Below are 15,000 nucleotides of genomic sequence, written 5' to 3'. Positions count from 1 at the left end.
GTCTTTGTATGTGTGTGTGTATGTGTGTGTGTCTTTGTATGTGTGTGTGCGTATGTCTGTGTGGAGTGTATGTGCTAAACTCAATGCACATGTTTACAAGAAACAAATTACACTCTTAGGACCACTCAGTGAACGCAAAAAGCAAACTTTTAGAAAGAAATGTACAGTGGGCAAAGGAGCAGACCTCAAGAGACTGGCCACGTGGGTCATCAACCAAGGCGATGTTAGTTACAGAGAACATTCCTCTGTTCATTTCAACGGGGGTCACGCACCACCCGACAAATGGGCAGCCAGCATGCTACGATGTGCAAACATGGAAAGGTGGGGTACAGAGGTAAACGATGCCGACAAACTCAGTGTCGTCAAAAAAAAAAAAAAAAAAAAGGGCGATGCTGTTATATCAGCTAGGTTAGCATGAAGTAAACATCCCAAACATTGAGAAAGGTTCAAAGAGGTATTCCAACAACTCTTTTACTCGTCCGCCTCGGTGGATAGTATAAGTCATCTGCACACTGCCGAGATGAAGGGTTCGGAGAAGCTCACTTCTTACACATTGCACCAAGCAGACATGGTTGCTTCGTACGCAATTCCCCGACCAGAAAAGAAAGCACATACCGTTCACGTCGCCATCGATAAATTAAAGGCAACCGTGCCTCCGCAATTTGGGCGAGCACAAACACACGATGAAGAACCGTCTCTTCCGATGATCTTGCACGCCACCATATGTTACGCACAACATAATCTCCCCATAGAGAAAGAATATTCCAGCAACGGATACTCTGTCCTTACCTTATATCCAGTCACCAGAGACACCAAACAATCAGACTGTACACCACCCTACCATTCTAACTCCACATCACACAAACAAACAAACAAAAAATTCCTCGCCTCGCCATTCGCGAGAGACAGAGACACCCCTCGAGAGGAAGACATACATCCTTCCCACAGGGCCGGAGGACCCATAAACGAGAAGGAGTCGCGTGAGTTGTATAAAAATAGGGGGCATCCCTATTGTATATACTGTCGAAAATTGGGCCACTCAAACGAGAAGTGTTACTCTCGTCACTGCGACCAGTCACGCAAGCAATATAATGCTTGTGGTTACACAGGTCACACTCGAGACGACGAACAGTCCATCGAACAGTGGCAGACAGTAAAAAAAAATTAATTCATAGGCGATTCTTACCCAAAGACGCAGAGGAAATAAAGGTAGACAAAACTAAAATAATACTGGCTGATGGTTCAGAGAAGCCGAACATAGGTAAATTTAATGTGAAGATAGGTCTAGCGGGTTTACAGTTTACCCACTCATTTTTGTAATCCCATTAGAGGGCCTTCTCGCTAAAATAATATTTGGGATAGATATCTTGTCAGCGCACAAGACAAGTTTGACATTCGATCCTTTAGCATTTAAAATCGAAGGCAAGGATATTCCAGTAATCCTTAGGGGGATGAGTTCTATAGCCACGCCAATGATCACAATATTAGAGGAGAGACAGAGTCATCAGGAAGTAAGAGAGGTAGCCAAGTTCCCAGTAAAAACTATCGAGGCTGGACGGGTACCAGATTTTTCGTGTGGAATACTGGGATTAGCCTTAAATAGAGCAAACAAACTCACTCCCGCTGGTCAGGCAGTCTCGGCATTATTCATGACACGAACACATGCTGAGGATGCCAGCCTGCTAGGTCAGGGAGTAATAGAATTACATAGAACGGAAGAAGAAAAAGGCCTGGTGCAAAGTCCCATTTCTGAACTTGGGACCTAAGGCCCTTGAGATCGAGAAAGACAACGTGGTTGAGGAACTAACATTTCTGGGGATCTAATTGGTAGAAGGCGGAACTGACTTATCAGTGGGAATGGTGCAGGCAACTGAGAGAGTGGATGTAGAAAGAAGAGACAAACTAAGACGGGAAACTAGGAATTTCTTCCCCGACACCACTAGCAAGGAGAGTCTAGTTTTAACCGCTCTAGTGGTCAAATACGGAAACGTTTTTACTTTACCAGTGGATCCACTAAAAGTTACACCTATTTTGTTCATCAGATAAGGACACTAGGTCCACCGGTATACCGAAAATCTAACCCCATTCCTGAGAAATTCCGAGAGGAAATACAACAACAAACAGGAGACATGATCAATAAGGTACCATACGCCCACCACGATCCCTTTATAATGCTCCAGTCGTTCTTGTGGTAAAAAAGGACAACAATGTCCGGCTCAGTCTCGACTTTCGATCACAAAATAAGAACGTGGTAGATGATAGGTTCCCACTCCCACGTATCGACCCGCTGTTAAGGAACCTTGCCGCTAGTGTAATATTTTCTTTAATGGATCTCAAATCCGGGTATCTCCAGATTTCATTTGAGAGCAACTGCGAGAAAACTACGTTCTCAGCACCAGAGGGTCACTACAAGTTCACGTTCCATCCCTTTCGGTTGAAAGACACTCCATCCTGCTTTCAGCGGGTGATAAACCGGGTGCTGACGGGGCTGTTAGGGAAAGGCCCGATGGTGTACAGGGACGATATCATTGTTCTGGGAACCACGCAGGACATCCTCAAGGTTCTTGAGGATGTCCTAAGGAGGTTACAGGAGGCAGGTCTCTCTTTGAGGCTGGAAAATTGTAACTTCTTCCAGGAAAAGTGTAATTTCTTCCAGTAAGAAATCGCCTACCTAGGGCATGTAATATCCCAGGACGGGATCAAGTTTCAGTCTGAGAGAGTTTGAGCCACCAAGGCCTTCCCACAGCCAAAGCATCAGAAAGAACTGCTCTCTTTCCTGGGATTAGGGGCTTACTATATAAAATTCACCCCAAATTTTGCCAATATTTCAAAGACTAGTAGATATGACGAAGGGTGAAACAGGAAACAAAGGGATCGCGAGTTTGGCCTGTGGACATCTATTGAGATTAAAGCGTCCGAGTCTCAAAACCCACTCATTGAGCACGGTGGTCCTTCAATACCCAAATTTTGCGAATCCTCTCTTACTCATTAAAGATGCCAGTGCATCAGCAATCGGGGTGTGCTTCAGCAGGAGGACGATAGAGGTAGGAGACGGCCGCTCTCCTATTTCAGTCGCACTCTGAATGAGCACGAGAGATGGAATACTACCGTGGAGAGAGAAGCGTTAGCGGCGGTGTACGGTCTCACCATAAATCGAACTCTGATCATGGGATATCCGGTTAGACTAGTGAATGATCACAGGCCTTTGGTCTGGCTCTTCACTGCTAAGTACACGAACAACCGGATTCTCCGATGGCAAATGGAGATAGCTGATTTCGATTTCGAAGTCATTATATCCCGGGACGATTAAATATCGTCACTCTGACGCGTTCTTTAGAATACGGGAAGCTGACCACCCTATAGACTCCTTCATAGAGTCGTTCAAGGGACTCCCAACTAGGATCCTCAATTTACTTCCTACGCCACCTCTGCACCGACGTCACGACTTTCTTATTTCAATTATCTTTACTGTTACATCTAAGTGCCTCCCCTAAGGGCGTGACTTTACTCCCGTGAACCAATAATTTTTTCTCCTCCACCCTTTCTCCAATCAGAAAGACTGTTACAACGTCTTAAGCAATACTGCTTACTCAAGCAATCACGATATCGATGCATGAATGGCTTAGTTTACATATTATTACATCAGCATTAAAATCTGGTCCCTAGCGGTTGTTTATAAACTTTAGACGAGGAGCGAGATTATGCAACTCCTTCGCGGCTATTGTTTACCAAACATCCAACTCATAAAATTAAATTCTCGCCACCTACCCCTCTATCTACCTTACTTGTCTACCTTTATCTACCAGCCTCTTACACACAAACACACACGTATATATATATATATATATATATATATATATATATATACATATATACATATATATATATATATATATATATATATATATATATATATATATATATATATACAGTATATATAATTTATTCATTACTATCTACTGGTTACTCTACTTCTACAGTGTACAATATATGAACTAATTATGGACACTCCGATTTCATGCTTAGGTTATATATTTATACAAGCATGGAACATATATCAAAATTATATCGGTCGTATGACGATTTGTAGTTGGCAATGGCGTTTGCAGGTGTCCCTTCGCGGTCGGACGAAATGACCACGGCGAGTTCCGACACAATAGGAAGTCCTGCGGAGTTTTCTGGAGAGGTCGGATCTGACGTGTTATAGCTAATGCGTGCGAGTGCACGTGTGCACAATGGATATCTAAAGGATTGAACATTCCCTTCAATCATTTTGCAACAGTAGTATACATAAGGAGGGAAGAGGGGATTGGATTGCTACTAACTCCCTTACTCCTTCACACTAAAAAATAATAATAATTTATTAAGAAACAAATAAATAAACAAACAAATGAATAAACACATGAATAGTAAAAATGAATAAACAAACAAATAAATAGATAAGTAAATAAACAAATCAATAAATGAATATATAAACAAATAAATAAATAATAAATCAATTAATCAATAAACAAGCAAATAAATAAACAAATAAAAGGAACGTAGGAAATTGTTGTAGAGTCCCTTCCCCCTCTTAAACCTAGAAGGACATTCTGCCTTCTGTCCAATTGATAAAACTCCTCCTGGAGCAGCACAGAGCACCACGATGAGGGCGAAGAGCAGGGCACCGCAACTAACCCATCACCACCTGAGCAGGTCAGTGAGGCGTCACGGGACAGCGGAGGAATGTCGACCCTTACATAAAATATCTATAGTGCCTTTTTGTAGGTGAAGGGTTTTTTCATTGGCGAGATTGATGTCCAAAGTGGGCAAATCATTTGAATTGTCATCTTATGACACATATACACCAACTTTTCTCTCTCACATTTTTTTTTGGGGGGGGGGGTAGGTTCTGTTGACGAGAGGATGAGTTAAGGTGAGATGATAGGAAGAGCGAAGACCGATGAAGCCTTGTTGACGAGAGCGGTACAAGGCTAAAAGCCGGGCAGCCATAAGCTCCGCCCACAAGGGCCGTGGCTTGATAACGTAGCTGCCGACCGAGGGAGATGATTGGCTGAGGCCCTGTGCTCGCGGCCCAAGCGAGGTCACCGCAGGTTGCGAGCATCGGTCGTTCACTCCTAGACCACGAAGCAGCCTCCTCTACCAAGGTAATCTCAACTCCTTTCCCTGTGTATCAACACGATTACGTTCTAATAGAACCAAATAAAATACGGCACCAGAGGTCAGTGTGTTTGTATTGCCCCACCCTCAACACCACGCAATAACCATATGTGTGTGTGTGTGTGTGATTCACCATGGTCTTGGATCATGTGTTGGACTCGTGGTCGACAGCTATTACCCGACCGAATGAGAGCTCAGAGCTCATATATGACCGATCTATGGGCAATGCTGTGATCGGGATCCACCCATTTAGTCTTCGGACATTTAGTCTTCTGGACATTTAGTCTTCGGACATTTAGTCTTCTGACAATTAGTCTTCCTTTGAAAAATAACTGTGGACATTTAGTCTTCGGACATTTAGTCTTCTGGACAATTAGTCCTCATCTTCAAGTTGTAATGGGATAATCAGCTTAAAACATCAGTATTAAGAAAAGAGGAAAGGTTGAAATTTATGTGGATGTCGGCTAGGTGATCCGCCTTTCGTGACACCTCGTTGATGGTCATGTCTTTGGCGTTGCCGAGAACGGATCGGACGGGCACTAGGATGTGCAGGAGCTACATCTGTGGGAGCATATTGATGCTTCTGCTAGTACCGTCGGCTTTGGGTGATGGACAGCATCTCGAGGTATGCTACGTTTGGTTTAATGTCTCCCAGTAGCTGTTGTGAATGTTTGAGAATTTTTCCGGCTCTGGAGGCTGCCAACGCCGTGAACGCCTAAAACAGGTACTGCTTCAGGGCGTCATACTTGATGACATCGTTGTGTCTGTCGAGCCATCGAGAAATATATTAAAGAGCACATTGGGGCGCACTGGTTTTCCGCAGGTAGAAGCGAGTTTCTGCCCAGCGTAACCAGGAGGTCACGTCGACCATAGATAAGGGAGATGGTGTGGACAGCGTTTGACAGTGGGCAGTGAGTCGTTGAGGGTAGCAGCATTGGTGGGTGCAGCAGCAACGGAAGATGGATCCATTTTCTCGCTCCGAGTGGTCACCAATGTGAGCTATGGAGACAAAGAGAAGTTAATGAGTCATTTATAGAGTAAGTTAGAACTACCTTACATGCGGCCCCAGGTTGTAGCTATACCACAGGTAGTCGAATCACCCGCAGCCCATAATTACATTGGGTTTGGTCAGGTCAGCCAGCCTGGAGACAGAATCAGGTCTCACCGTCCATATGACATGCAGCAAGGATACCGCAGATAGGCGAGCTACCTACGGTGCATAATTCCATTTTTTCGGGTCAGGTCAGCCAACCCGGAGGCAGCGTCAGGTTACTCTGTCCACGTGGTCATAGGGAGGGGAATATATACAGGCGTACAGATTCTTGACACTCAGGCTTTGGTAAAGCCTTTGTATCAGCAAGCGGGACATTTACATGTCAACGTCCAAACTGGTCAACGCAGGTGTGAATATACTTGAAGCAGTTGGAAAAAGGGAGTGGTCCAACGATGTTGATGTGAACTTGCTCGAGTCTGGAAGAGGGTGATTGGAAGGTTGCTGGTGGCTACATGGTGTGACGCGTCATCTTTGAGGATTTCTTTATCAAATAGACTATATATGATGATTGTTGAAAAATAGTTATATTTGCATACAATATATTTACAGAGAGATGCATCACGTAAATTGTAGGAGTAACTTTAGTAAAACCTCCTGCGTAAGGTCAAGTCGCTGCAATCTTAAATCTTGCAAGGAAGATTGACCGATACACGAAATGTGCAAATAATCAAGGGTATATTACTTTTTACACCCACTAACATCGTTTATAGACTTGCAGATATGGCTTCTTCGAAGATCTGAAGATGTACAATAAAAAGTAAAAAAGTACAGAGAAGAATGACCAAAATGATACATGGACTCAGAAATTTGCCTTACGAAGAGAGGCTTAGGCACCTTAACTTACACTCTCTGGAAAGACGCAGAGTGCGGGGTGATCTAATGGAGGTGTTCAAGTGGATCAAAGGCTTTAACAAGGGTGATGCAAACAAGGTCATCATATCAAAACAACAGGGGAGGACTCACAGTAATGGATTTAAACTGGAAAATCTTATATTTAAGAAGGAAATAGGCAAGACTTGGTTTACTAACAGGGTAGTCGACGAATGAAATAGACTTAGTAACTATGTAGTAAGTCCTGAAACTATCAGTTGTTTTAAGAAACGATTAGACAACTTTATGGATGGGGATGACAGGTGGTGATGAATACGGAGCTGCCTAGTGTACGCCTTATGGTCCCTTGCAGTCTCCTCCATCCTTATGTTCTTATGTTAACTAAAATTTAATTCACATACTCATATGCTGTGGTCAGTATGTGGTGACCACAATAAAGAAACGCAAGCTGAAATGGACACGGAATCAGGTCAAGTGAACTATCTAAGACCATTCTCCGAGGAATAGTCGGGGGAGGATGTAGATGGGGATGACAGAGGAAACGATGGATAGAGAACATCGCTGAGTTGACCGGTAAGAACTTTACCAATACACAATCCCTCGTTCGTGACCGAGAAAGCTGCAAAAATCAGTTACATCCCTCGACAAAGCACCACACCCACGGGTTAGGGGGTAAGTGACAATGAGAGTGTGACTCATGTGCAAGTTTCCAGCCGCCTATAAAAAAGAAGATTGTTTGGCACAGTGGAAAGACTACCACACTGAACATCACCCCATAGGAATGCCCTACGGTAACACGAGAAAATGACAACCCTACCTAATCATGTAGTGTAAGCCACCACAGAAATGGGTGCAGATGGGGCACTGCTTGACAAAGGAAAGGGGTACGCCTTCAACAGCGATAGTGGACATTTGCAAGAAGGTAGCCAGTATGGCCAAGTGAGGGGTATAGGTTATATATCAAAGCCTGTGAATGTTGTGAAAATATGGAAAATACTGAACGCGTTCTGCGCAACTGCTAACTCTCACCTGAAGTAGCAGCAACTGAACTTCTTAACATCAACCAAACAACATTAGAATGAGTGGCTGTTATTCCAATGCGAAAAGCCATGAATGAAAGAAATTATGCCATCTTTGCCTGTCTTTATGGAACGATAATGCTCTCTCTATATTTGATTCTGGTTAATGGTATGAAATTTCATTCAGTTGAAGATGGTAGTGTTTCCTTCAATATTCATCGAGGTGTCTTTCTTTCGGTTTTAGGGGTCGCCAACCAATCTACATAAATGAGTTTCCTAGATCTTAACTGGTATAGAAAGGATTTAAAGCTGGATTTTTTTTCATTATTATATGTTTACATAAACAACATAGACCAAAACCAAAATTCTTTCCCGGCGGGTCTCTTCTCCTAATGTCGAATTCCTCTCCAGACTTCGGAACCACTGCACAATTCTAACCTAATCTAATCTAACCTAACCTAACCTTATTTAGCCTAACCTAACATGACCTGACCTAACTTAGCTTAACCCAACCAATCTTAATCTGAACTAAGCTATGCTAACGTAAGCTATTCTAATATTGGTTGACATACTATAAAGATTATCCTATCATTGAGCTTAGAATGTATGAACAACATGAATGAAAATATCATGGGGAAAACATAACGTCACCGAAAGTTTAGTGGTAGACCTGAAGTACCCTAAGTAGGAGAAGAAGCCTGGTAGGAAAGAATATCGTTTTTGCATTCATACATTTACGAAGTGTTTGACTTACCTTACCAGGAAACCTGGCGAGGCAGAGGCGCTTGAAGATGAAATCTTGCTGGATGCACTGCTGGAGGGTGTAACCCAAAGTGAAGAGAAACGCCACTGGCTCAACGGTCACCCGGAACTGACTCGGAAATCGTGGAGTAGGTTCCATTTCAAAATTCACTCACTCCCGGAAGAAGTCTCACATAGAATTTTTTGGCTATCTTCTGTATTCACTGGAGACGAACATTTACCCTCAGTCTTATATTTACCTGGGCAAACACTGTCCGTTCATTCTTTTCTTTAAACAGATTAACTCATTTATGGGTCTATTCTCACTTTTCCGTGGTCCTCTTGTCCCCAGGTTAGGACGTTAAAGTGTCCAGTACTGATATTGCTTTTATCCTTCGGCATCCAATCTTCTCACACTTCAGGATGTCCCTGTAACACATGAAGCGTTCCTTATAAAAGTATCCATCATTCAATAAAATCAATCCTACATTTCCAATACTTCAGCAGTTTATGTAATGAATTTTAATTATATATCATATTGCTGTTTTACAAAACGAACGAACTATTGAACGTAATAGTTGTGTAGATGTTGATGTTCTAATTATTGTTACTAACGTTATCATTATCTGGTCATTTGTCATTATTATCACTATATTGTCATAATTATCATTATCACTATATTACCATAAACATGATCAGTATCTCTATATATATAATTAACATTACCACCATCATGATTACAGTTATCATTACCGTTACAGTTATCATCACCACTACCATGAACGCCACCATTACAGGTAATATTACCATCATAATATACCCATGGCTCATGATACTTACGTCACAATACATTATTGTCTATTTTCCATTATCCCAGCTTTATTATAATGCATGATGGTATGAATAACTCCTATTTTTTAAGAACAGACCCATGGAAAAAGAGCTGACAAAGTCCATTGTCTCGAGTACGTGTGTGGGTAATTCTAATTCAGGGTGTCGCGTGATTCGCATTCTTGTACAATATTAACTGTGCGTGCTAGGAATAACATACACACACACACACACACACACACACATACACACACACACACATACATATATACATATATGTATATATATCTATATATATACATATATATATACATATATATATATATATATATATATATATATATATATAAACAGAAATGTAGTAGCACATTTGTAAATGACACACAGGAAACCCACAGTCGGAGAAAATAAACTTCGAATAAAGAAGAATCCTATATTTCGGCTAACAACTGTAGCCCTCTTCAGGAAAGAGGGCTATCAACTGTAGCCCTCTTTCCTGAAGAGGGCTACAGTTGATAGCCGAAATATAGGATTCTTCTTTATTCGAAGTTTATTTTCTCCGACAGTGGGTTTCCTGTGTGTCATATATATATATATATATATACATATATATATATATATATATATATATGTATATATATATGTATATATATATATGTGTATATATATATATATATGTATATATATTTTTTCTTTCTTTCTTTCTTTCTTTCTTTCTTTTAAACATGTCTGTTAAGGTCACCACATAGTTTCATCAACTCCTCCGGACTCTCACTCCTCAAGCTATTGTTCGTGTGCCACTGCAGTGTATCTATTATACTATTCAGGTTATATTTCTATGTATGCATTACAAATGCATATGCATTACATGTTTTAACATATTTGTAGCATACTTACACGGTACATTATCCGCAACACAGAAACAACTATGGATTTGTTACGCGTGCAATACCTAAAGAGAAAAAATAATTTATGCTTCATTTCTGTATCATGTATTGTATTATATAAACATATGCAGATGCATTTATACATTCTAATGTGACACACTTATTTTTCTAAAGTATACAAACGGTAGCAGTCTTTTTAATATAGTAAGGTGGTGATCTAACCTGAACAAGTCATGAACATTCTAAAAATGGTTAGTGACTAATCTCCTCTCAGGGGAGAATGATTATTATATTTAAATTGTACCATACATTCAGTCTGCAACTCTATTATTTTATTCTATTCTATTCTATTCTATTCTATTCTATTCTATTCTCTCTATTTTCTATATTTATCTATGGCAACACTTCTTCGATAAGTTATTGTATCCAAGGATAGAAGTGTTGTTAATTGTTGATAGCACAGTACCTTGGCCTCCTCACCGGTTACAGCAGACATCTTTTGTCGTGGGTCTGAACACAATAGAAACCTAATATACTATCCAAACCAAACGTACACAGCATTCTTCGTGGAAGGGCACAAGACATATGGATCAACCATACCAGGTACTTCTCTGGCTCCTATTTCATGCTGAAAACTGAAAACGATGAAGCGTATGAATGCGGACAGATACGAGTACAAGGTGAACGGAGAAACTACCGGCGAGGTTTAACAGAATGTAGATAAATCTGGCAATAAACATTGATATATAAGATCAATATGATTATGAAAATCATGTTCTCATATAGTAAAATCGTAGTGTAGATAAATGTATAAAAGATTATATATGATACACACACACACGTGTGTGTGTGTGTGTGTGTGTGTGTGTGTGTGTGTGTGTGTGTGTGTGTGTGTGTGTGTGTGTGTGTGTGTGTGTGTGTGTGTGTGTGTGTGTGTATGTGTGGGGAAATCAAAAGAACGGTATACTAAACGTTATCGTCCATTAAGACAACTTCACAGTATACAGGAAAATCAGTAAAGGTATCATATATCCAGAAATGAAAAAGAAACTGGGAAAAGTGACATCACCAGTTATGTATGTACTCCCTGGGATGCTGTTACACAAATGAAAATACAAATGAATACACATATCTACCAAAATATACATAAATACATACAAAATTACACATATACATGCCATCTTTTGATTTCAAAAGCCCATCACTCATTAACAAGCTATATAAATCGTTAGTTCGTCCACATTTGGAATATGCTGTTTCCGTAGGGTCACCGAATCTCATTAAAGACATTGACAGATTGGAAAGAGTACAACGGCGAGCCACAAAACTGATTCCTAATATCAAAAATAAATCATACGAAAATCGACTAAAACATATGAATCTGTTTTCCCTAAAAAAGCGTAGACTCAGAGGTGACTTGATACAGGTCTTTAAAATTCTAAAGGGAATTGACAACATCAAAAGTGACCAAATTTTTACATTGAATGATAATCAGACAAGAAACAATGGTCTCAAACTGTCCGGAAATAGATTCAATTTGGAAGTAGGTAGAAACAACTTTGCCAACCGTGTAGTTAATGAATGGAATAAACTTCCTGCACAGGTAGTGCAATGTAGTTCAGTTCGAAGCTTTAAGAATCATTTAGATAAATACCTAAGTAAGATGCTGTAATGATTATAATTTATCTTATATTATTTGTTTTTGTTTTGTTATCATTTGTCTGTCTGATTTTGATTTATTATTAGTTATATGTCAATTTATTATTATTTACTATTTACCTTGTATTTATTATATACCTATGATTTGTGTATTTTATTTGTTATTTACATTATCATAGTTTTTATTTATTATTTTATTGTTAATATGATTTTTTTTTCACATCCGACCTAGATATGGATCAAAAGGTCTCCTGTCGGCATGCTCCGCCTTTGTAATCCTTTGTATAAATAAAGAGTGAATAAAAAAAATGAGTGGATTAAATTTTGTGGACAACAATTGGTCACATAGAATTATGCAAAATTACACATATATATGCATATGAGAATAAATACATAGATGGGTTGACAAGTATGTGTGTAATTTTGTATGTGTTTTTTGTATATTTTGGTAGATGTGTATGTTTATTACATTTTCATTTGTGTAACAGCACCCCATGGAGTGCATAATTGGTGATGTGACATTTCCTAGTTTCTTATTTCCGTATATGTGTTACCTTTACTGATTTTACTGTATACTCTGAATATGTCTTAATACACACACACACACACACACACACACACACTTCAGCGAATGGACGGCTTGGATGACGTTCTGAAGAAAACTGAAGTCTGTGGATCCCCAACGCAAAGAGAAGTGCCTAGTGTTTTTGCAGGGTGGGGGGAAATTGCTCGTGGAGTAGTGGGAAAGTAGGGAAAGAGGAAAGGGGGGGGATTACTGAGGGAAATGGAAGGAAATGAGGAGGGAGTAGACTTGGCCCAGCCAGACAAGCGGAAGGTAAACAAACGACTGAGTGAGGATGACATGTCTAATAAAAATGTAAAGATTAGAAGTATAGAGAGGAGCAATACAGAAGAAAGTGACGAGAATATGTTCCAGGGATTTAAAGAGGGTGGGGGGACACAACCCCCCCGACTGATAAGACTAGAGGAGAGAGTTGATAAGGTGATCGAGGACTTGGAGCGTAAGTTAGGTAACGTAGACTCCATTTTCCAAAGAATTGAAAGGTTGGAACAACTAGAGAAGGCTAACAGAAACTTAACTGAAGAAATAGAGGACCTAAAAAGACAGTTAGGAAATGTAAAGGAGGAGAATGAGAAATTGAAGAAGAATAGTAATGAAAACAGAGAGAAAATAGCTACAGAAGCTAAAAATTGGAGAATAACTCAAGAAGGGAATAAGGTTTCATTCACTGACATAGTCAAACAGCAATTGAAAGAACATAATGAAGACTCAGTTATTAAAGTGATGAGACAGAAGGAGAATATAGTAAGAGAATTAGCTGACAAAAAGAAATGTATAATTATATTAGGAATGGAAGAGAAACATAACCCAGATAGAACCGCAAGAATCAAGGAGGAAAATGAAAGAGTAAGCAGTTTATTAAAATTAGTCCAGGAAGATGAACCAGAAATTATAAAGGAAATTGAGGAAAAATTCAGACTCGGAAAATATAGTACAGATAAGACCAGACCAATTAAGATTAAATTCAGGTCACAAACAACAGCAGAGAAAATTCTATCCAAGACAGGGAAACTAGCAACAAATGATCAATATAAAAAGGTATGGATAAAAAGAGAAATGAATAAGGAGGAAAGAGAGGCAGAAAAGCAGAAAAGAATTGAAGCTAAGGCAAAAAACGAGGAAAGAACGGAGTCAGAGAAAGAGAGATTCTATTGGAGAGTAGTGAACATGAAAATAAAGCAGTTCGACATACTAAAGAAAAACATAAGGGAAACAGAGAATACAATGGAAGTGGCAGAAAACTAAGAGTGTCTTACACAAATATAGATGGATTGATAACAGGATTGAATGAACTGAATGATTATTTGAAAGAAAAAGAACCGGACATAATGGGAATTGTAGAAACAAAATTAAAAGGCCCACTACCACCCAACAGTGTAGGACATGATACATACAATTATTGGATTAGAAACAGAGAGAAAAAACAAGGGGGTGGAGTTATGTTCCTGACTAAGAAGGATATAAACGTGAAAGGTGTCATATATGGAAAGAATACAGTAGAGATGATTATGATAGAAGTGGAAGACCGAGATAAGAAGAGCAGAAAATTTGTGATCAATTATGTGCCTCCGAAAACAGCCTCATGGGAGGAGAGTGAACATAAAAGTATGTTAGAGGACACAAAGATAGCATTAACTAAAATAATGGAAGACGGAGGAAGAATAGTTATGATGGGCGACTTTAATTGCAAAGAAATCTGCTGGGAAGAAATGACAGTAAAGAGTGGTGATGACTCATGGGGAAATGCTCTACTTGAGATGATTACTGACCATTCAATGACACAATGGATACAAGAGAACACTAGGTATAGAAATGAAGAAGAACCATCGAGGCTAGACTTAATAATTACATCTGAACCTAGAATAGTGGACAAGATTGAATATAAAACACCAATAGGTAAAAGTGACCACATATTGATTGAACTGGAACTTAATGAAGAAAAATATATGAAAAGAAATGAACAATATAGAAAAGGAAGAATGATGTATGAAAAAACAAACTTTGATAAAATAAGAGAATTCTTCCAACAAGAAAACTGGGAAGAAATATACAAAGAAGAAACAACAGTGGAAGAGAAATGGAATATTTTGACAAAAATTTACAAAAAAGGAGTGGAAAAGTATGTCCCAAGACAAAAACAAGAAAAAGAATATGTAAAATGCTGGTACAACAAAAGTTGTAGGGAGTTAAAGGACAAAAGAGACAAAGCCTGGAACAGATGGAAAAAAGACAGAA

At 39.5% G+C, this 15,000-nt stretch overlaps 1 protein-coding gene and 1 long non-coding RNA gene across 2 annotated transcripts in view; both read right to left on the bottom strand.

The window, feature by feature from the left end:
• Nucleotides 1-10,590, bottom strand: part of LOC143034165 (proton-coupled folate transporter-like) — a gene marked incomplete at its 3' end in the record, with an annotated part of 16,456 nt that extends 5,866 nt beyond the window's left edge. The window contains 2 exon segments of the mRNA XM_076200115.1: nt 8,819-9,234; nt 10,534-10,590. Coding sequence (XP_076056230.1) covers nt 8,819-8,965 — 147 coding nt within the window.
• Nucleotides 10,591-11,009: 419 nt separating this feature from the next.
• LOC143034158 (uncharacterized) overlaps nt 11,010-15,000 on the bottom strand; it is an 81,555-nt gene continuing 77,564 nt past the window's right edge. Inside the window, exon 3 of the long non-coding RNA XR_012967232.1 lies at nt 11,010-11,158. This is a non-coding gene — a long non-coding RNA (uncharacterized LOC143034158). The remainder of the gene's footprint in view (nt 11,159-15,000) is intronic.

The sequence above is a fragment of the Oratosquilla oratoria genome, chromosome 2 (assembly GCF_046742065.1).
Source record: "Oratosquilla oratoria isolate Oo_2021 chromosome 2, ASM4674206v1, whole genome shotgun sequence".
In the NCBI taxonomy this organism is placed as follows: Eukaryota; Metazoa; Arthropoda; class Malacostraca; order Stomatopoda; family Squillidae; genus Oratosquilla; species Oratosquilla oratoria.
This window is presented reverse-complemented; position numbering and strand designations above follow the sequence as displayed.